Source organism: Acomys minous (genome assembly GCF_964271855.1).
Source record: "Acomys minous genome assembly, chromosome: 5".
Lineage (NCBI taxonomy): Eukaryota > Metazoa > Chordata > Mammalia > Rodentia > Muridae > Acomys > Acomys minous.
This window is the reverse complement of record NC_140494.1, coordinates 122,765,876-122,786,723: the sequence shown is the minus strand read 5'-3', so window position 1 is coordinate 122,786,723 and position 20,848 is coordinate 122,765,876. Positions and strand designations below refer to the sequence as shown.

Genomic DNA, 20,848 nt, shown 5'->3' with positions numbered 1-20,848 from the left:
GGGGCAGTGTTCCCAGCAGTGCCTGTGCATGGTGAGCACTGAGCAGGCACAGGCGTTCCCGTTAGTATTTGTGACTCCTCCCCACTGACCTCTGAGGTACAGGAAGCATGAGCCACTCTCTCCCTCTGCTCTAACTAAACAGTCTAGTGGGATAGATGGTGGACCGAGGAGGCAGGACAAAACTCAAACATCTTGAAAATAAATATACAGCCCATGGGCTTCTTAAACTGTAGGCTGTGTTCTTAAATGTTGAGGGTCACAGAGAATTTGACAATTGTGAAAGGTTTCTGGATAATGACAAAAACCAGATTGAAAATTGAACACCCAATGCTGGGGAGGTGTCTCTCTCAGCCTCACATCTGACTTGTTGCAGTAATTCTGACTGCACTTGTGAGCGGCATTAGAATTATGTGCTGTACTGGGCGCCTGCCAGACATATGCTTATACTGTAATTGTTAGGGTTTAGTTGGTGTACATATGCACTATAACTTCTTTGAAGAGGCTTGTAGTTTACAGTGTAGCTAAGTTGTAGCTGATGGGACATGGTTCCTACTGGATTGGGGCTGTCTTTCAGGCTTCAGAAATGGGCCTGTAAGCCGATATCATAATGGTATTCCCATGAGAAGATTCAATTAATTGCATATTTTATTTATATAATTGTTCCAGAAGTATAAACTACAAACAAGACTCACTTTACAATCACTCACTTGTTTTGTGTGGGGTTTGGGAGTGCATGTGCCAGGGTGCACGTGTGGAGGGCGGGGTGGCTGGGAGTGCATGTGCCAGGCTGCACGTGTGGAGGGCGGGGTGGCTGGGAGTGCATGTGCCAGGCTGCACGTGTGGAGGGCGGGGTGGCTGGGAACACCAGAGTCCATTCTTTTCTCTGGCTTCATGCATCCTGGAGCCTGAACTCAGGTTCTGGACAGCAGCGCCATTTCTGGTTGTACCGTCTTACCTGCCTGCTGTCCAGATTTTGTTGTAAGGTATGCTGTAGTTAACTAACATCTCAGAAGTGGCACCCCAATTTCATATGCTGTGTTAGTCAGCCTGGCAGGAGATGAGCTATTTTCTGGCCACTAACACCTAAGTAAGTTAATAGCAAGGGGGCCATGGAGTTGTAGTGGCCTGTGTACCATAAACATTAGACAGAGGTTGGGTCTGTTGGTTCTGAAAAAACACTGAAGACGTTACAGGTCTCACACTATTAGCCAGCCATGGCTGAATTCCCTATGGAGATATAAACAGTACATGCTGTTATTCAATATTCAGGAGGGGACAAGATTATGTGTGTGTGTGTGTGTGTGTGTGTGTGTGTGTGTGTGTGTGTGTGTGTGTGTTGAGTTCAAGGTCAACTTGAACAATTTAGCAGACCTTGTTTAAAAAGCTGGGGTTTTATAAATGTTTGGGGGCTGGGTGAGATGGCTCAGCAAGTTAAGACCCTAGCCACCAAACCTGACACTTAAATTGGAGCTTTTGAACCCACATCCTAGATTACTTCCTCAAAGTTGTCCTCCACCCCTCACCACACACTGTTGTAACCCCCAAACAAACAAATGTAATTAAAAGTTTTTAAAGTTGCACAGACTGGCATCCTTGGTGTAACACCCTGTAAGCTAATAACTGTTACACTGTGGCAGATTTTAAGAATACAAAACGTAAAACTGAAAGCTGGCCTTGCCTCACACCATGTGTTAGCCTTCAACTCAGATGTTTTGGTTCAGTGCTGCTATGTGCTGTGACCTGTTGTGGGAACCCACAGTCCTGAGACAGGCATTGGGCCGACAGTGGGGCAGGGCCCTTACAGCAGTGTGGAAAACCTGCCATTACCTTGGAGTCCTGGCTGCGTCAGAAGCAGGAAGTGCATCACCTCAGAGCATCCCAGGCTGCTTCTAGTAACTCTTACTACTGTGAGGACCTCACTTCTTACCACTTCTTTCTTTCCCTCATGGTCAGGGCAGAAGCTAGTTTCTACTCAGTGTGCTTCCCCATCTCCATGACTGACAGGAATCCTTGTACTCCTTATCCGTGGCTTGTGCATCCTGCCATGACTAAGGTCATCCATCCATTTCTCAGCCTTCCCTGCAGTGCAGTGTGTCTGTGGACGGCTCCTCTCACTTAGTTTCTCCTTCTTTGGAGAATCTCAGATCTTTGCATGGCTGACTAAGTTTTTTTTTCACATCATTGCCTCCTCCTTCTTTCTTCTAGAATTATTTATTATGTTTACAGTGTTCTGCCTGAAGGTCAGAAGAAGGAACCAGATCACATTATAGATGGTTGTGAGCCACCATGTGGTTGCTGGGAATTGAACTCAGGACCTTTGGAAGAACAGCCAGTGCTCTTACCCTCTGAGCCATCTCTCCAGCTCCCCCCCCCATTGCCATCTTCTAAGAAAGATTATCATGGACTGACATATCTAAGGAAGCCTCCCATTATTTTCCATCCCAGTGATGGAAAGAGAGCTGGGGTCAGAGGCAAAGCAAATCCATCTCCCCACTGCAGGTCATTAGGCTTGGTGCTCCTTTGCCAAGGAACCTTCTCTGGTTGTAGGCAGCTATCCCAATCTCCCCTCTCCATTTTAAACACGTTGTTGAAGTTGGATGTGATAGTACCTACCTACTCCTTCCTGCCACCGAGTAACTGGAATAAGCATTTGACCTCATTCTTCAGGTCTCAGAAACAGGACAGACACATCTGGAAAGCCGTGGTTATCCTTAGAGCTTTGTGAACTCGAGGCATCAGGCTGGAATCTAGCTATTAATAAACAGCACAGAGTTGGTGCTGCTGAACCTAGGTAGGGTTTCTGCTTGTTGTGCCTTCCCTTCCTGTCAGGGAGGGAAACCATTGAGAATAGGTGTTAGGCTGGGTGTGGTGGCGCACGTCTTTACTCCCAGAACTAGGGAGGCAGAGGCAGCCTGTGATTTCAAGACTAGCCTGATCTACAAAGTGAGTCCAGGACAGCCAAGGCTACACAGAGAAACCCTGTCTCAAAAAACAAAAACAAACAAAGGAAAACAAAAGAGAGAAAGAGAGAGAGAGAGAGAGAGAGAGAGAGCATGTGTTAGAATGAAATGCTATTAAAATAATTTAACTATACCTTAACTGTGATGGCATATTAAGAAGTTGTGTTTTTGGATTGCCACAAATATACAATGAAATGTACATAACTGTCACTTGGCTTTAACAGCTACCATGATTTCTGCCACTCTCATCTCCTTCCCTCCATCCCCATCTTCTATAGGCGGAAGTCTGCCCCTTCCCCTCTCAACAGAGCCTCTCATAGCCCAGGCTGGCCTAAACTCACTATTCAGCGGAGGGGATGACCTTGAACTTGTGATCCTCCTGAATGCTAGCATTACAGATCTGAGTTGTCATGCCTGGTTTTGTAGTTTCTTTACTCTCTTTTAATGATACTATGGCTGACCAGTAAATCCAGCTCCAATCAGCTTGGTCTGCCCTTTATAAAACTACAGCCTTCCACACCGTGGATCTTAGCTGCCTTGGGTGTTGTTACCTGAATGCCCAGTTGTAGGAGAAATTGTGCCATTCCTTCAGCTCTTATTATTGTCCACAAAGAAGTTTTCCTTAGATGTTCTTGGTGAATACAAAATAGACCTTTAAAGGAAAGTGCACTAAATGCCTAACTCTTTTTTATTTTCTAAATTCCAAGTTAATTTGTTGATGTTATCATTAGGTATTTTGGAGGACGACTATTAAGAACTCGTGCCTTCTAATATATTTGAGGCATTTCAGTCCACTGCAGCCTCCCTCCCCCACCCCTTTAGCCGGTAAGCTCTCTTTTCAAGTTTCTCCCTGAACAGCACTTTATAATTTATGAGATACTCAACATACATCAGTCATTTGAATCTTACAAATGACCCCGTGAGTCTGATATTATTCCCTATGTTACAGATGAGAAATTCAACTCATGTGGCTCAAATTGGGCATCACTGTCTATTGCTCTTTTCAATATATAAAATCATGGTTGTGAGAATGAGTGAAAAGTGACTGAATTATTTTCCTATTTGTCCTTTCTCTGGCCTTACAATTTACATGGAAGATGCCTTTTACCATTGGGAATATGGCATTAAGCAATATCCACTTTAGAAGACATTACTTGGGGCAGACACTGTTGAGAACAATGATCTGCTGATAATACTGTAACTTGGCAAATAGCTTCTCTCAACTTTGTTTGTGAAGCATTTCAATTTTGATTACTCTGTGTGGGAGCTGCCGCTCAGACAGCTGCGCGTTGTTTTACGGTCTGCCCCTGTCTGGGGAGCTGGCATTACATGCTGCCTAGTGTTTTTAATTCAGAAGTTCTTCCAGAAGCAACCTTAGCCGCTTGTATTTCAGCCCTAGTTTTAATAGCATAAGCTATTTCCTTCTTATATAGCGTTGTGGGCATAGTAATAAAATAAATACCACAAAATCACTGATGAGATGAAAATTGAGCTCCCTGCTTCTGTGCAGCCATGTAGGTAAAACAGTAATTGGCTCTGATAATAAGTTTTGTTCTTACAAACCAAAGTCTAAATGAGAGTCACATTTGATATATCTGTTTGTAATTACTATCAAAAGGAGAGAATGCAAATTTTAGATTGTTTAGTGAGTCAAAATAGATTAAATAAATTGCTGTCTCTTCTTGACCAATTGAAGAAAAATTTCTGAAGTTATTTCTGATATTTCTCTTAACTGCTGGGGAAAGGTCGTCTTCTAGAGAGTGGTTTTCCTGCCCAATGGAATGATTAATTTCCTTTTGGTGTTTAATCTCTAATTGCTTTTCTTAGAAAAATAAACCCTTATTATTGAATCTTATAATACAGTCTAAGCCCATAAGAAGTTTTCTGAGCATACCTACAGACTGTAACACAGATTTAGGCACTGAGCCCACTTGATCATGACTTTCAGTGAAGCTATCTTCAATATTTTATTCATTGTTGGGTATCAAACTCAAGGCCTCTCAAATGCTAGGCAATTGGCCTATTACTGAGCCATCTCTCCAGCCTGACATATATTTTTACTTCATTTTAAATTTTATTTATTTATGTATTTATTTGTGTGTGCATGCTTGTGAAAAGGCCAGAGGACAACTTGCAGGAGGTGTTTCTCTCTTCCCACATGTGGGATCTAAGGATGGAATTCAAGCTGTAAGGCTTGGCAGCAAGTATTTACCCATCTCACTGGCAGTATTTGTTTTTACATTATTTTATTATTTTTGAAACAAATTTTCATGTAGCCAAGGCTGGCCTTTGAATTTCTAATCTTTCTGCCTCCACCTCCCAAGTGCTAGGATTATAAACATATGTCAGTGTGCCCAGAATCTAACATTTGAAAAGGCAAATAAAGTCATGCAGGCTATATATTATCATTTTGATAGACTCATGCTTTGGTGCCAACACGGCGAAGATGAGGTGATTAATGATTTCAGGAGCATTGTTCTAGGGGCCCACAATAAGAGTCAGTATTCCATCCTACAATTTCTGATTACATGGTGATTTAGTTGCAGATCATCTGTGTCCAGAGATATAAAATAGGGCAGAGAACAACCGGGTCTTAATGCTGGTGCTTGCAGCAACTCTGGCCAGTCCTGAAGCCACACAAACTTGATGGACGTAAGAAAACTAAGAAAGCCTCTCTGGTCCAGTGATCTCAGAGTTTAAAAGTTCTGACAAAGCTGAGACATGATGGATGAAGCTGTTCCCACCAACCCACTTCCCTAAAGCTTCCTAATTCCAGAAACCACATCCAGTCAATATAATGCATATTAGCAATTTCCTGGTCCTTGGTAGGATGGAAATTATCCCAAAAGTTTACATAAGAAGGAAAAATTATGTTCAGGTATTAATTTCAATTTAAAAGAGGCACTCGGCAGAACTGCGGGTGTGTGTGGGCTAGCCACAGAAGGAAAACCGCGGGTCACTGGGCTCTACATTACTCCCGCTACCACATGCTCTTAAGGGCAACCGTCACAAGATATGCCTTGTTTGAAATGTGTGTCTCCTCAGGGGTTAAATAAGAAGGGCAGCTGGGGACAGTTATTTGGAGGGTTGGTTATTCTGGAGCTATTAAAAACAGAAGAGAAATCTGGAGCATGTGCTAGCTCATCGCGACAAGATCTGTCCCTTTGTCATTTTTGTACCTTGCCTCTTCGCTTTGACCCCAGACTTTTTTATGAATGCTTGGGTTCAAAGAAATAAGTGGATTATGGGGCAGTCTGTTGGGTTACCGCATCCATTAAAACACTTGCCTCACTCGGATCACCCTCTGAATTCAAATATTTGATTGAACGGAAATCACATTTGCTAGTTGTTCCTAGTACCTCCAAGTACCTTTAAAAGTAAAACTTACCAAGTCCAGAGAATGTGCTTCTAGTCGTGCAAAACGCCCAGAATAGAGGTCTGAAGAGAGACACAAAGTATCCCACTGGCCATTGGCACTGGGAGGGACTGCTGGTGGGTGTGAGGCCTCATTTGGGGGACATGAAAATGTTCTGGAACTAGATAGCAGTGAGCTGGCTTAGGTCTGTGAACAAAACCACAGGTTTGTGAATTACATTGTGGCACAAAGTCATGCAGCATCTCACAAGGGACTGCCGCTGCCTGTTCCTTCCCGCCGACCACCACTGGAACCTGATGCTGTAGCCCCGTTTCTCAGGGCAGCACCCATGAGAGCATCTCACTCAGCTTGACAAGCAAACAGGCTGACTTCCAGCTGAGTCCCATCCAGCAGTCCAGGCTAGGGCGCTCACCTAGGTTTCCTGACATCTTTCCAGGGCCCTCCACCACAGCCATTCTGATAGGAATCCTTTAAAATGAAGAGCAGGTCATTGGAACATGATGCTCTTGATTTTTTCCTAACGAAAGTGCTAATTACAGATGGCAAAATCTCCGCAAAGGCATAGACACATTTGTTGTGATTAAAATTTCAGGTCTAAACCAAGAGCTACCTGTAAGTGTCCCCAGAGGAACGTGGCCACATTAGCAGATCAAGAGAGCCCTCTACCTGTGTGTCTGGAGCATAGATTTTATTCACTACGTCCTTGACCTGGAAAGCCAGAAATAAATTGAGATGAGAGATTCTTGTCCTTTGTCTGTCCTGGCTGACATGGAGCGTTAGATTTTGAGCCGATGGATGGTGTCTGAGGACCCATTTGTGCACATGATAGGATGCATAGAGCAGCAGCCTCCTTTTCTGTGAATAAAAGATCCAGGGTTTTTTTTTTTCCTAGTGAGAATTACATTAAAGTCCTTATTTTCCAAGACTTTTATATTGCTCTGAGGATGTAAAACGTTAGTAAGCATCTTTGTTCATTCTCCATAAAAGTGTCATTGTCTCTATTTCAGCCAAAGACGGAGCTGAATGTGAAGATCATGCAGGACCCTGAGAACGCGCAGCACAGGGCTGCGGTGAATGTGAGCTATGGCATCAGCTTGCCACACATTAGTCAGAGGAAAGCCCAGGTAAGTGATGAGCGCCTTTAACTAGCTCTGGATTCTAAAAAAGCTTTCAAGCCACTAGTCAGCGGTAGAAGATAGAATACAGATTTTAAGTAAGACTGATTCTTTTGTCCTTGGGATATTTTTTTTTTAATGAAGTGAAGTGGCTTTTATTCTGTCTGTAATTAGTAATGTTTAAGGAAAATGTAGACTTATTTTAAAAGATCAATTTGTAGCTCATTCCAATTATTTTTGCTGTTGTGACTGATACACCTTAAATGAGCTAGTGGCAAAATTTAACAGGGAAGTAGTAAGTTGACAAAACAAGAAAAGAAAAGAAAAGAAAGAATGAAAGGAATTTCAGGTATTTTGCTCTGTAGGCTTACCACTAGGAAAAGCTATGGAAACCACACCACAGCATCCTTCCCAGCATCGCACTCCGCACCCCCCGGAGTAACAGTGCAACACGTAAGCAAGTGTTCCCACCCCAAAGCTAGCGGGGCTGCATCTCCACCACAGCACAGTGCTGGAGGCAAAGCTGTCACGTGTGTGCGGCAGGAGAGGCTGCACCCCTTGCTGCTGGCCCCTGGCTGAGTTGCCCCAGAGGAAGCATTGGCCTCTTCCTGTGCCATGGGTTTCCTGGGACATCTAGGGGTGGTGCTCTGTTCTAACTAGAAAACTAGTGGAGGTCATTTCTAATAGTAAAAATAACTTCTAAGGTGAAATCTATATGTTTTAAAAATACATTTATAACCTTTGGCTTCTCTTGATGCTCTTAAATGTATATTTTAGTGAAATTAAAAGTAAGATTACTTTTAGGATGAAATTCGACAAACCATTTCTAACGTGCTTAATAATCACAGATCAAGTCATCCTGGTTCCCTTTGAGGAGCTTTTTCAACTGCCGAGGCCACTCTGGCACTCAGACACTCGTGGTCTCTGTGGATGCTTTATGTTCCTCTTACAGGTTGAGATTAAGAGCACTTTATCCTAGAAACATTTTCTAGCCTAATACATAACCAGAAAGTTAGATATTTTTATTCCTGTTGGAACTTTATTTAAAATGTCAGTGTGACTAATGTGAAGAGGTTTTTATCTGCTTCCCAGGAGCCCCAAAGCCCTTGAAGTAAAAATATAGTTTCTCTGGCTGCACAGACAGCAGCAGGTTTCTCTTTTGCTGTTGTTGGTTTTCTTCCTCGGTCTAGAATTAATATTGGCTTAGCTGGTGGAGTGCTGCGGCTTTGCAGCCTGGGGCAACTGCCGTGTGGCACACAGACTGCGGGAGGACAGAAGTTTCTAGAAGCCCACCGACAGACACAGAGGTGATGCTTCCCCTCATGGCTCCAGTACTCAGGCTCAAACATGGGGTTCAAAGCAGTCTTGACTTTAGGGTGGAACCGTGGCTGTTTGCTTGCTCTACTTGTAATAGTTCACAAGTAGAATGGGCAGCATGTGCGTTGCTCCCAGGCCCTGGGGACAATGAGAGTTGGAGAAAGGTCACTGCTCTGAGTGACATGTTAGTAACATATACTCATTTATTATTTTCAAGACCCTTCTCATGGAAAACGACCTCCTAAAAACAACAGCAAGGCACTTAAAAATTGTCCATACATTGCGTCAAAGTTGATCAAACTATTGGCCTTTCCATGGAAATAGCTGAGCTTACCGTTTCATGCTGGTCTTGATGTCAGCTGCCGGTAGAGAGACAGTTTTGTTTGGATTTACTCGGCCAGTGTGTTCTCTGAAGGAAGTACTAGGATATCTGACATTAAACAACCCTGTATCACATCTGGGGGGGGGGTAAAATGCAGCTGTAGTTCACTTCTTTTTTATTAAAAAAAAAAAAAAGTGTTCTGAAAGCACCTACCCAAACTATGGCCACGTGTCGAGCACGGTGATGCACAGTTAACTAGAGAGACAGCAGCAAGGCTGGCCCCTCTGAGCACCTCTTCATACTTAGTCAGGAGGCTGCCCGGCTGCCCAGGGTCATGCGCTGCCCACATCTATGCAACTCAAACAGCTCATCAACAGCCTGCGAATACTAATTCAGGCTTTTTTTTTTTTTTGACAAGCAAATAGGAGTACATAGTAAGTTTACACTGTTAGTTATGGAAGCTGGTGTTTTTCCATCTGGTGAGAAGTTACCTTATTCCTCACCATAGGAGGTAATGGAAGATCTTGGTGCATTAAGCAGACACACACACACACGCACACGCACACGCACACGCACACGCACATGCACACGTGCATGCACAGCCACCCCAAACTATCCTATCACAGAACTTGCCTTTAGAACATTATTTTCTGTGGCCCTTTTTTAACGTAAAAGCATTTTCTTTAAAAAGCACTAAATGTAAAACCACTAATGATTTTAAGATCTCAAATGCACCTAGTAACAGCTGAACCTGTTCCGGGTGCTTGTTGGCTCTCACTGGGCTGCAGAGGCGCGAGGCAAGCGCTGTGCCGCTCCTGTCTGCCTGCAGCATCTCGCTCCACTCAGACCGTACGGTGCAACACACTAAAAGATCTGCAGAAAATTTGACTTTGATTTATTCTTTTCAAATAAAAAGGGTTTCTTAAAAGGCTTGAAACATGTAACTGTTAACATGAATTTTAAAAGGACGATTATGAATGCATAACAAAATAGCCAAACAAAACATCGCTGTGAATTGCTGCACAAATAACTCTGATTACAACTGCTATGACCTAGAAAAGAATCATAAAAGCATTTTTCTTTTTGGCATGCTATGAGTTGCTGGAGAATTATACCAGTTCTTTGGTCCCACTTTCCAAATAAATAAATATATAATGCTATGTAAACTTAGAACCTTTTATTTATTCATGAGGTTGGATTTAATGCTATGGTGGCTTCTCAGCTTTATGAGTCATACGTTATCCAGCGCTTCTCACTAACTTGGTTGGGTAGCACCCACACTTCACAAATCATAGCTTCATTCTTTACTGTTTTACTTGAGGAGTGCGGAGCAGTCTCTCCCACGGAAATCATTTCTGAAATGATAAAGTAATGAGAAGTGAGGCAGTTGTGCTAATGTCAAATGACGAGAAGAGGTACCAGCAGTGGGGGTGGGGCGATTTCAGAACATGATTGTGTTTTAAGCCCATGCATATGGCCACAATTACAGTCACGACATAATTTGGCAACGGTAGCAGAATTAGATTTAAACAAATTGATGTTACACTGCAGTAATTCAGAACGAGCTTGTTGCATTTATAAACCGTAACAAGAAGCAGAGTAAATTAATAAGCCCTTCTTGTCACTAAAAATAAAAAAGGGAGTAATTGCTGAGATGGAGTTAACTTAACAGATGACTACCGTCAGCATCCTTCCAGCCTACATGTGGCAAAGTGAAGGTCACCCCCATTTCAGATGACAAAGAGGGAACATTTTGTTGGTAAACAAATTAATCTTTGGAAAGGTCGCCATTTGTTTGAAGTTTTTATCCAGTTCTTGTCATCTGGAATCAGAGATTGACTGTCACCGCACCAGGCAGGGGTGCAGCCGAAGCCGACAAAGCTACTTCTGTCCATTTCAGCATTCCTTGACAAAACTCCGCGCCTGATTGTGATGCCATGGGCTGCTGGTTTACAGCTGTCTCCGGACAGGAATGGAGGCCCGCCCCTGAATTCCAATAAGACGGGCCTGCGTATTTTGCCTGCTGTACGCTGGCCCTCTGCCCACAAGTAAAATGTATCGTAGTTCAAGCCAGCAATTATCTCTTTTACTTCCTTCTGTGCTGCTTCTGTTCCCTTTTTGCGAAAACAGATGTGGGTATTCATTCAAGTCCGGCGTCTATTCTTGCCCACACCTGCCAGGGCAGGCTTTTGACAGAGGTAGAGTTTTCCGGAGCCAGAAGACAATTGCATGTAATTTCTCTGAGAGTAGGTTTTGTTGTTTGTTTTGTTTGGTTGTGTTGTGTTTCGAAGGAAATGATGATTCCACCACCCCCACCACTCCCCGCCCCCGCCCCCAGGAAATGTGGAGTCAGCATCTTGTTCCCCCTCCCTTTCCTCAGGAGCATTTGGTAAATTAAATTAGTTGAACAAAAGGAAATAGCTTTAAAGACATTCTGAAGTGCCATATCCTATTTATGACACACAGTTATTACCCAAGGACTGCGATGGCATGCATGGCGTCCCCAACTCTAGTGGTTGCAGACAGCCTTCTCTTGAGATCGTACAGAGTGTTGTTGTTGTTTTTTAAAGTATGCCTCCTGACTTACAAGCTGTAAGGTGTACTTCACCAATACAGTGGTTGCGGCGGCAGCGGCGGTGGAAGCGGTGGTGGTAGCGGTGGTGGTAGCGGTGGTGGCGGCGGTGGTGGTGGTGGCGGCGGCGGGGGCGGGGGCGGTGGTGGTGGTGGTGGTAGTGGTGGCGGTGGTGGAAGCGGTGGCGGTGGTGGCGGTGGTGGTGGTGGTGGTAGTGGTGGCGGCGGTGGCGGTGGTGGTGGTGGCAGTGGTGGCGGCGGTGGCGGTGGCGGCGGCGGCGGCGGCGGCGGCGGCGGCGGCGGCGGCGGTGGTGGTAGGGGTGTGTTGTCTGGGCACTACTGCTGTCCTTGGAACAATGGGAAGTCTGAGGAACATGACGTGGCACTGGCTGGCGCTCAGCTCCTTCACAAACCTCCACTGTTCCGGGAGCATGAAGAAGCCATGAGAGGCTCTGTCCTCGTCAGTAATGCTTATAAAACACCAAGCTATATGAGCTCTCTCATTTCTTTCAAATCCTGTAGTTTGATGTTTTTTGAGGGGACAATTCTGCATGCATTCCGCAGCCAACCCTATGTTGGACTCATAGCACTTCCTAGCAGTTGGTGTGGTGATTCTGGGTCACACTGCCTTATGTGAGTCTCACTAGATGGAGGGTGTCCCAGAGACAGCCCCCGTTTCCTCGTATGTAAGGTGCACTACTAAATTGAGTGTGTCTATCCTAGAGAGTGGCATTGAGACAAAAATAAATTAGGAGATCTTGCTGCAAGAAGTGTTCTGAAAACATTAATTCGTAGTATAGCAATCCTCACATACTATATATTGAACCATTGTTTCATACTATCAGTTAAATTTTACATTTTTGTGGGGCGGGTCTGGACCAGGGGAGGACAACAGATTACTGCTGAGGGCCATTTCAGTAATACTATTTAATAACTCATATAACCATGTCCTCTTTCCTATACAAGCATGAGGTGGGGACCTCGTTTAGTCCTTGTCAAACCCTCTGCTTCACCTAACAACGCTTTACACACAACAGGTGCTGGAGGAAGGACTGGCTCACTCTCTTGTCTAGTCTCTACTTTGAAGCTGTGTGCCCTGTTGACCAAAGTGAAATTCTGATTTTGTCAGTCCTGATTTAGCCTGGTTGCCCAAAGTCTCCTCCCAAGGGGCCACCTGGTAGTTTTTCCTAGTGAGCTGACCTTGCTCCTGGATTCACAGTACCGCCTTACTACTGCCTAGCTGTTTCCATGTGTGTTGCTGTAGCCCAACCATTCTCCAATCTCTGTCTTATGGGGAAGCAAGCTAGATGGGGTGGCAGGTGGTGTGGTGGAAAGGGCTTGGGGTCAGGTGGAACAGAGCTTGGGTCTATTCTTGAACCCCAGGTAAGCAAATTAACCTCCCGAGTCCCTTAGCTTCTTCTGCAAAGCCAGGGTAATGATGCCTACTAGGTACAGCTGCTATGGGGATTGCAGAAAATATCTTCACAGTGCTGGCATGTAATAAATGCCCAGTAAGACTCGTCTGTCTGAGAAACAAATTAGCATTAACAATCTATTTTCTGCCCCCTCCTTCACACCTGTGCTTTCAGAAGAGACTCAGATTCAGCTCCCTTTCCCCTCTAGCACAACGAGGGCACAGGGCTTGCTGCTCTGCTTTCAGATTGTAGCAGAAAACTACAGTGAGTTTCAGAGAGGCTGTGATCAGTTAAGTCACAATTCATTTTATGACAAACACTTTAAAGTGCTGTACCCAATGGGCAGCTCAGACTTTATGTGGATTCCCTAGTAATGGGAGAGGGGGCTGTCTCTAACATGGACACGTTGCCTGCTTTTTGATCACTGCCCGCTGGCAGGGTTGCCTCCCTAGGCCACAAGGGAAGAGGACTCCATCAGTCCTGATGTGACTTGATGTGCCAGGGTAGGTGGGTGGGTGGGGTCCTCTTTTCTGAGGAATAGGGGAGGAGGCATGGGGGAAAAGGGAGGGAGGGTGGGGTTGGGATTAGAGGTGGGAGGGGGCTATGATCTGGAGGTAAAGTAAATAAATAAATTAAAAAAGAAGTAAAAAAAAAACATGTTTGCTTAAGTTAGGTACCAAATGATAAAGCATTAGACCACCAAGAGGTTAATGTGTGTGCATGCATGTTCATGGGTACACACATGTACATGCGTGTACACATGGATATTCAAGTTGAATTTCTTATGCTTTTTTAATCAAACAGATTGTAGCTTTGTACTGGTCATATTTAGAAATTCAGATGTACTCATGTGGACTTCTAAGACAGTCACATGTATGAATAAACACAGAGTTTAAGGGGCTGATTTTGTGAGCTGAAGAGATGACTCAGCAGTTAAGAGCACTTGTCACTGTAGAAGACCTGGGCTCAGTTCCCAGCACTGACATCATGGCTCACAGCCATCCATAAATCCAGTTCCAGTGGATCCAATGCCCTCTTCTGACCTCTGTGGGTACCAGGCACACACGAGGTGGACATACATACAGGTAGATAAGACATTCATGTGCATGAATTAAAATTTTAATTTAAAGAGTTAATTTTCATGTTAAGATCTGACCCCCAGAAAACTCAAACAAATGGATCGATGGGACTACTAGGACATGTGGGCTGTGGTAGTTGAAAGTCCCCTCATGCCTGCTTTGGCACAGCGAAGTTGACAGCTTCACAGTTGCAGCCCCCATCTTAGCGCATGATGCTCTGCATGAGACAGGGCCTCACTGCTCACTTCAGGCTGCTGCTTCTGGGATCTGAAATGAGCCATTGCTTTATTTTGTAGTCTAGGGCAGAAATGTCACTTTGTTTATTATGGCAGATACTGGCCAACAATAGAGCACTACTTCAAAATGTATATGTAATGTCCAGTACAAAATTAATTATTTTTTAAAATTGGGTGATTATGTAACAGAGAAGGTGGGTACTAAGATAACTGAAAAGGAAGAGGGACCATTGGGAAATGACATCGGATGTGAGTCTTTCCATCATACAGCATGCCCAGTGTATAAGATACAGCACTAAGCGCCTACCAGACTATCTTATTTGACCTTTGTACCTATAGAATATATACCTTTATATGACTGTTTTGCAGATGAGGAAACTGAGGAAGGACACACCACTTGTCTAAGGTTGTGCAGTAAGGAAGGATGATCAGAACCAAATTTGTCATGAAATCTATTCTTCAGGGCTCTGTAACTGAGTCACTACCCACACATGTTCAGTTATTCAGGAACAGGAGTATTGCTAGACGTTGTTAGGGGTTCTATCTTAAAGCAGAATTCCCTAATATTCTCAGAGTGTCTGGATCATTTTAGCTAAAGGGAGTCCTAAGACTATAGTGCCATAACAAAAAAACTGATTATTTAAAATTATTTGTCTTTTTACTTTGGGGTCTTTTTCATCTTGTATAGGCAAAATAAAATGTATAAATAAATTATAGGCAGAAATGGCTATAGGACTACAATTATTACTTACAATTCTTGAATTTATAATCTGCCTTCATCAAAACAACTTCCAATACTCATATAGAGATATTTTTTATATGACATCTGAGCTCACTCAGATATATGAATATTTAGATAATAAGTATATAGACACACAATATTTTATATACTTATATTTTAAAACATGTGAACTTTAACAGAGAATTATGGTAAATTCTTATGACATTCACATTTATATGCATATCAGCCTTTTATTTAGTCATAGTGGAAAACAGGGTCTACTGCTAGAAATAAATTCGAGAACCTTTGGCATGGAGTTTTACCTCTCCCCTGTGTATTTTCCTTTTCACAAGAGTAAATCCTCTATTTAATTAAAACGAAGTAGTGAAGCTCTACGGAGGGATTTCAAGCATGGGTGAACAGGGGAAGACAGACTGGGGGCAGTGGCCCGGGAAGGAACCTCTGTGCCACCCGAGTTGCTGACCTCATGCTACCACTAGGTGGATGGGAGGACCTAAGTCAACACACACACACACACACACACACACACACACACACACACACACACACATACACGGGCTGACATATATGATAGGGTTAATGCACAGGGGGACTACAGATAGAATTATATTCTAATATAATCAGCTTCCATTTATTTTATATTAAATAATTAGTTTATTTTAAAGATAGGGTCATGTGTAGGCCAGGCCGGCCTTGAACTCTTGATCCTCCTGTCTCTTATCTCCAAAGCACTAGGATTACAAGTGTGCATCACCAAACCTGGCTTGATTTTCTCTGCATTTTATTTCATACACCTACAAAATATTATTCTAAGAAGGGGTTCATAGAATTACCAGACTGCTAAAGAGATGACTCCCTTGAATTAGAATTCTCTTGATCAATCTTTTAAAAAAATTTATTTATTTTTTATGCACATTGGTGTTTTGACTGTATGTATGTTTGTGTGAGTGTTGGATCCCCTGGAACAGGAGTTACAGACAGTTGTGAGCTGCCATGGGGGTGCTGGGAATTGTACCTGGGTCCTCTGGAAGAGCAGCTAGTGCTCTTAACTGCTGAGCCATCTTTCTACCTGCTGATCAGTCTTTTCTTTCACAAAAATATCTACTATAAGACAAAGAATGCATCACAACAAAAGTCTGTCAAAAGTTGCCTTATTGTGTGATTGTTTTAGTACCCAAGATCAAAGCTGTGCTCTTTAGGTATGAAATATTCACTGCTCATAGTTGATGGTGAAGAAAACTTTTATATATATATACATACACTGTAAACTTGAGATTTTTATAAGAACTATAATTTTGTGAGTAAAAGTAGAAAACTTCATGCTCTGAGACAGGACTAGGAAAACTGAGACAAGAGGATCACCCGAATTTGAGGCCAGCCTGGGCTACAGTGTGGCACCCTACCTCAAACAAAAGAAAACAGAACAAAAACTCTTCATTCTTTGACCTCATTATGGTTGCTTTTAAGTCACAAGGATGAGAATGGAGCAGTGCAAACATGTTGCAGTGAGTTCTATTTAAAATGAGGGGCTGGAGAGATGGCTCAGAGGTTAAGAGCACTGACTGCTCTTCCAGAGGTCCTGAGTTCAATTCCCAGCAACCACATGGTGGCTCACAACCGTCTATAATGGGATCTGATGCCCTCTTCCGGTGTGCAGACATACATGGAGACACAACAGTCATACACACAAACAAACAAAAGCAGACGCCAGGAACAGTAAAACAGCAAGCAGCTCCATGGCATTAGCCATGAGAGAAACTGGCCTGAAAGTAGACTGGCTTTCATCATGGCCCAAGGTCATTTTTTCCTAAGAGGCACTTGAGATGGATAACCACTGCTGCTGCGCTCTCCAGCCTTCTAGTCAATTGTTGCTTAAACTGTACTTGAGTTCAAGTACACATTCGCAGCCTCTACAAACCTGTCTGGTAGAAGAAAAAAGAGTACCGTAACATGGAATGATTCACTGTACACATCTTTACAGGCATGGTCTCAGCGGCATGTGCATAATATAAACCCAGAAGATATCTATTTGAAGGTTAGGGTATTATTAGCTAGGAGTTTGGGTAGAAATGTGGATTCACATCATCTTTTGATAACCAAATAATGATATGGTGTGTTAAGAGGTGAAAAGCCTGAAAGCAACCATATGCATGTACACAGCCTGAGTCCAAGGACTGAGGTTTCAGTGCTACCAAGATACAAATCCATTACTTACTCTTGAGTTAAGTAATCCCATTCCTTTTCTTCATGCAGGTGTTTGCCAGTGTGTTCTCTGCGCTGCATGCATCCACTGCCTCTGCACCTGAGAGCCTCTGCATGCACAGCCCAGGGAATGTTGGCTGTCCTCCTCTATCGCTGTTTGTCAGGAGACAGGCGCTTTCACCACACCAGAGCTCAGTGTGTTGGCTAGGCTGCTGGGTCTGTGAGCTGCTGGGATCTGCCTGGTTTTGCCCCCCAGCCCCATGCGTTAGAGGCACACAGTGCCGTGCCTGGGTTTTTATGTGGGCGCTGGGGATTCAAACCCAGATCGATATGCTCGCGCAACAGGAGCTGTTATCCACAGAGCCATACCTCAGCCCATGGTGTCTCGTTTCTATACTGAGAAGATAGAATGGTTTGTTCAGAGTCACCACAGGGGCCACAGCCCTGGCTGTGTAACTCTGAGGCCAATGCTTGCCCAATGCCTTCTAGAACGGCCAGTTCCTCTGATGGAAGGCAAGTAGGGACAGGGGAGGCTGTTGGCTGGGGCTGCTGGAGGAGTCTCATAAGAACCGTAGGTGCCTGGAGAGGTGCTGTGTGGTCTAGAAACAGATGCAGTGCTGCCCCCACAGACCAGGGTGGACAGTCGGAGTCAGATTTTCCCAAAAGATGCACTTGCAGTTGATGGATGGCCTCGGATGGGCCTCTGAAATCTAATTGTGTGGCCTCAGTCTGGATTGTAAAAGGAAGGGCTTTAGGCACACGACTGAAATTAGATCACTTCGGCTGCTCTAACTGAAGGGCATCTTTAGAATTCTTCTGAACAATCTCTGCCCCTTGATGTCCTCATTGATTATTACACTTTATTTCCTCTCCCTTTGGCTATAAAGCAATAGTACTTTCTGGAATCACATTATCTCCCGGACTTGTTAGATGTTGGTGAAGCGGCCTAATTAGACTTGTGCAGGCACTCCTCTCCCTGACGATTTGCATAAGGCTTTGTCCCTCTTATGTGAACAGTCGCTCTGGCGGGCTGGCTTAGCTTTTCTCCTAAGCCTGCCTTTCTGTGCTAATGCTGCATGCCTCCCTGCTGCAAGGACGGCTCCTGTGACCCCGTCTGTCCGTCATCTCCACATGGCATTCCCTCCTCCAGCATCAGCCAAAGCAGGACTTGCTGAGGTGGAGTAGTGTAAACCAGAAGGGAGGACAGGAGGGTGGGTGATGGCTCGAGAACACGCTCCGCCCTCCCTCCCACTGCTCACTTGCACAGCATTGCAGCCTATGAGGTCCTTCCCTGTCCTGACCTCACACAGCTTCCTGTGTCCAATCTGCTCATGCACAGCTGTGCCCAGGAGCATGGCTTCATTCTGGTGTTTTCCACAATATATTTTCAAACTTATTGTCTGTTTGTGCTAAATTAAAAAAAAAAAGAGAGAGAAATATCCATAGACTTTTTTTTTTTTTTTTTTACTTCCTGTCTTTCTTCCACTTATAAAAAAATTAAATCTTTAGAAAATGATATTGAAAATTATAATCATAGACTAGCTGTCCTGGCCAGGTAGATAATAAATGACAAGTTAGCTCCTCAATGCTGGGGTATTGAAGCTAGGGCCTCTTGCAGGAGGCAGCCCCTTTAGTTCTGTCCCTACGCAGCTGGATTTTCAGAAGAAGCTTTGAAGTTCCTGTTTTGTTTTCCCTGAAATTTCAGGATTTTAAAAAAATGTTTGCTTAGATGATTCTAAAAACTCTACATAGGCCTAGGAAGGTGGCTCATCGGTAAAGAGCTTTTCTCACCAGCATGAGGATCTGAATTCAATCCCCAGAACCCATGTGAAACAGCTGGGTGTGGAGACACATGTTTGTGACCCTCGGTCTGAGGAGGCAGAGACAGGAGGGTCCCTGGGGTCCAGTTTTAAGCCTAGTTGGTGATCCTCAGGCCTGTGGGAGGCCCCATCTCAAAGGAAGTTAATAATACCCAGGGTTTTCCTGTAGCCTCCATGCCTATGGACAGACACACACAGACACACACACAGACACACACACAGACACACACACACACACACACACACACACACACACACACTATAATCTTGTATAGTTCGAAGAAGGCAATCTCTAGGCCCAAAATGTAGAGCCATCCTTTAGAAAGAGATGTGATAGATTGGGGTACAATAATATTGGTATCATCTGGGGAGTTGGCTGGCAGCTAAGTCTCCTACAAAGTGTGTGTTTGTGTCTGTGTCTGTGTGTGTCTGTGTGTGTGTGTGTGTGTGTGTCTGTGTGTGTGTAGCTGAAGGAATAAACTTTACCAGGATTAGAATTTTACTTTGCCTAAATTAGTCATCTCATTGATAGCCCAATTGGCATGCCACTTTGAGCTACAGTGGTCAAGCAGACTAAATGTTCAGCCTGATCTCATGAGCATAGACTATCTTATTAGAGAGCCACTCAGAAAGCCCGTCAGAGGCTGCCCAGCGAGCAAGGAAGCTGACACATGACCGTAAGTTAGGTGATCGTCACAGTGAGCAGCATCACATGTGTATACTTCTAAGTGCACATCCGTGAAGCTCCAGCTGCCAGAGAGATGTGAATCCACCATGGAAAGCAAGTGCTGTGTGGACACAGAAATCCTGACTTGGACTTGGCTTTTTAATGGAGGGTAGCTACAATCTGCTTGGACTGACTGTAAAGCGTGCTGTGCTGAGCTCCTGATATCACAGTCACAGTCAGCTCTGTGGGATAAGTGATGGTGTCACCTTTGGACTGGTTAAGAATCTTTAGCTTGGGACTGGAGAGATGGCTCAGACAGCTAAGAGCACTGTCTGCTCTTTCAGAAAGCAAGTGTTCTATTCCCAGCACCCGGATGGTGGCTTACAACTGTCTGTAACTCCAGCTCCAGGGGATCTGATGCCGTCTTCTGGCTTTTGTGGGAACCAGACACACACATGGTGTACAGACATGCATGCAGGCAAAATGTTCATACATGTAAACTAAAACTAAATCAAAAGATTCTAAGGAGACTCTCCAGTAGTATCACTAATAACTGGGAGAAAGACAGATGAAAATCCTGTAACGTCAGTGCCTGTGCTCTTGGCCATTGCTTCCCCAGTGGCTTCTGCATTAGGTACTTTGCTGCTGCTGTGACATATTCCACAGAGAGGAGGAGAGTTGGTTTGGCCCACAGCTCCAGATGGAGAGTCTGTACATACTACCTGATGGCAGGAGCAGGAAGCGCCTCTCTACTGCGCACAGGGAGTGGAGCGAGCCAGCTGGAAGCGGGTGAGGCTATACACTCCCAAAGCCCACCCCCAGTGATGTGCTTCCTCCAGCCAGGCTGCACTTCCTAAAAGTCCCATAACATCTACAAATAGCACCACCAACAGGGGACCAAGTGTTCAGCTACAAGAGCCAACGGGAACATTTCTCATTCAAACTACCGCAGATACTTTCCTTTTTTTTTTTTTTAAAGATTTATTTTTATTATTATGTATACAGTGCTCTGCCTGTATGCAAACC

The 20,848-nt window shown here is 44.2% G+C and overlaps 1 protein-coding gene across 6 annotated transcripts in view; it reads left to right on the top strand.

Moving 5' to 3' along the window:
• Window positions 1-20,848, top strand: part of IQCH (IQ motif containing H) — a 187,065-nt gene that overhangs the window by 23,376 nt on the left and 142,841 nt on the right. For all 6 annotated transcript variants that reach the window (XM_084783866.1, XM_084783869.1, XM_084783865.1 and 3 more), the window contains one exon: window positions 7,344-7,460. In XM_084783866.1, coding sequence (XP_084639992.1) covers window positions 7,344-7,460 — 117 coding nt within the window. The remainder of the gene's footprint in view (window positions 1-7,343; window positions 7,461-20,848) is intronic.